Genomic DNA, 2,756 nt, shown 5'->3' with positions numbered 1-2,756 from the left:
ATTTATTTAGATAAAACATGTGTTCTTTATATACAAATTTGTATACAAATTTCCCTTATAGCTGTCTACTTTATTTATAAATAAATGAAAATACCGGTAACATACTTATATGAAAATATGCATTATAATCCCGTAGGTGCGTATAGATGTATTGATAATATAATAAATACAAGGAAATATTATTCAAATGTCAAATAAATATATATATTAAACATTAGTAAATTACTTCTTTTTGTTTTTGCCCAGAGTCAAAGTATGATGAGAGGTTGATATCTGGGTTTTGCGACGACTAAATTCCACAAAATCTTCCTCTAGCCTCTTTCGAGAGTCCTCCAGTTTTCTTTTTTCCTCAGCATGGTCTCGCTTAAGTTTATCAAACTTTGCATGCAGCTGCAATGAACATCGTGTTAACTGTAATATATATTGATCTTTCTTTTTTAATATTATATTGCACCTCTTTTTCACTTTCTTTGAGCTCAGCTTCTTTTTCTTTGACCCTTTGTACAAACATCTGTCTAACTTCTTCTTCTTTGGCTTGTAATTCAGCTAAATGATTAGATCGTTTCGCTTCAAAGGTCTGTTGGAATGAAATCTAAAAATAAACTATTATTAGTATTAAGAATTTACTAAACAGAAGTTTAAAGTACCGGTTTGTTGTCACTATCTACATCGCTAAAGCCCATTTGTTCAAGACGCTTCTGCCTATAAAGTTCATAATGACGTGTGTGGGTTTTCTCCCTCATATCTTCCATATTAGTTCGGATCAGCATCTCACGAAGTTTAACAAAATCGCAATGCATTTCGTTTTCAACTTGAACGGTGCCCCATGGATATTGACGAGCTCGAATCAACTTGTTTCCCACTTTTATGAAATCAGTACTGCCTACTACAGCGAACGGGACATGAGTATTCATAGTTGTGTTCGTTTCAGCAACAGTTTCATCATCGGTTGGAAACTGATATATGTGAACACCATTATTGGATAATTCTTGCATAATTTTACTTTTGAAACGGTTCAACTCCGATTTTGAGATTGTGTCAGCCTTTGCAATGATTGGAATGATATTTACTTTGCTATCGAGTTTTTTCATACATACAAGATCTAGCGACTTAAGTCCATGACCTGTAGGGCAAATAAAATACAAGCATACATGAATGCGGCTATCGTGACATGACACCAAAGATCGCTTGATCTTGAGCTCTTCTTGCAAATAGGCCTCGAACTGTGCGTCAATATAGTCAACTACAGCTTTAAATGAGTCGTCCTTATTAATTTGATCACCATACCCAACAGTGTCGCAAATTGTTAGCTTAAGACGTACATTACTCTCTTGTAATTCATAAGTATGTGCTTTCAATTTTACGTTTGGTAATGTATGCGGACTTGGTGTAGACTCAAAGCTTGTATTAAAAAGTGTATCCATGAGTGTTGATTTGCCAAGACCAGTTTCACCTAAAAAATGTATGTTTTGTCTTATTTATAAAATTTTACATCAATGTATGTATATCTTCACCTATGCACATGACGTTGAAAACAAAACCATTTTGAACGCTCTTATTGACCAGCTGATCCGGCAAGCTATCAAATCCAACATGTCCTGATAGTTTCAGTGTTCGTAAATGTGGTTCGTTCTAATACATTTAAATATTTGAGAAAGTAAATGCAAAATAAAATATCACTAAAATGTTCTATTGTTAAAACATTTAAATATACATATGTGGATGGAAACTACAAATAAAACATTAAAATCTGTTACTGAAAATTTTTTTTATGAATTCTATCTTTAAAGATACCCGAAAATATTAATAGAATAGTTCTACGTTTAGCAAATATAATCAATATTTTTGAGAAAGTGTTATCAACAAAGCATAATTTTCAGTACAGTTTAATATTCAACAAATTATAAGTAATTTCAAGCTGACAATATTTTTTAATACTAAGCACAATATAATTTACCTTAACGAGGTCAACARCGACAGACATTTTCACTTTTACAAATTTGTTTGGAAACTTTTTTGACTCAACTATTATACATATATTGGCATGAAAACAACGCCCTTATGTACGATTCAAAATTGTTGAATTTGTGAAACGAAACAGGGGTATGATTTGTAATCTCTAGACCTCGTACATTTTACGATATGGTATTATTCATTTAGAGAACGTATGCAGAATTCGATCTTCTCGTTCTTTTACGTTCTACATCCTATTAATGTACATTTTGTGTAATATCAATGCCACATTTGTGAAAAAAATATAATTGTTCATCATTTATGTGACAAAAACACACAGTGGCAATTACGAATTGTGCTGTGTAGGTAATTCTGTTAATTTATCGTCGAATCGATTTTGTTCTACCATTCGCATTCGTCACAATATAAAGAAGGAATCGATTGTTTTGAATTCACCTCATGACGAAGGAATTCACCACGTGAAATATTAACATAGTTTTTAACAGAAAGAAATGTGTAATCGGAATAACATCTCTCTTAAAATGATCAATCAAGAAATATTTTTGATCAACGTTCTCTTGCAAGAACGGCCTGCTTTTCTTTTATAGAGCCAGCTAACAGCCAGTTTCCCGCGTGATTACATTACGACTGTTAAATAACAATGAACAGCGCGGTGTGAGTGTCACCTAAGCACTGACTCAGAGAATGTAAAGTATATATAAAGTTTACATTCTCTGGACCAGGCACCGTGCCTGCTTTTTTTTACAGGGTCAGCTAACAGCTAGCTTCCCGTGAGATTACTT

General features: G+C 32.9%; 1 protein-coding gene across 1 annotated transcript; it reads right to left on the bottom strand.

Annotated features, from left to right (window-relative positions):
- Positions 1-102: 102 nt before the first annotated feature.
- Positions 103-2,062, bottom strand: LOC108970731 (septin-2). The gene is made up of 5 exons (XM_018936265.1): positions 1,958-2,062; positions 1,515-1,632; positions 648-1,453; positions 455-592; positions 103-390 (listed from the first exon to the last, which is right to left on the bottom strand). The coding sequence occupies exons 1-5, from the start codon at positions 1,982-1,984 to the stop codon at positions 223-225; spliced, it is 1,257 nt and encodes a 418-aa protein (XP_018791810.1). The 5' UTR covers positions 1,985-2,062; the 3' UTR covers positions 103-222.
- Positions 2,063-2,756: the final 694 nt, after the last annotated feature.

This window comes from Bactrocera latifrons, unplaced genomic scaffold (assembly GCF_001853355.1).
Source record: "Bactrocera latifrons isolate USDA-ARS-PBARC rearing strain unplaced genomic scaffold, ASM185335v1 scaffold_31, whole genome shotgun sequence".
Classification (NCBI taxonomy): domain Eukaryota; kingdom Metazoa; phylum Arthropoda; class Insecta; order Diptera; family Tephritidae; genus Bactrocera; species Bactrocera latifrons.
This window is presented reverse-complemented; position numbering and strand designations above follow the sequence as displayed.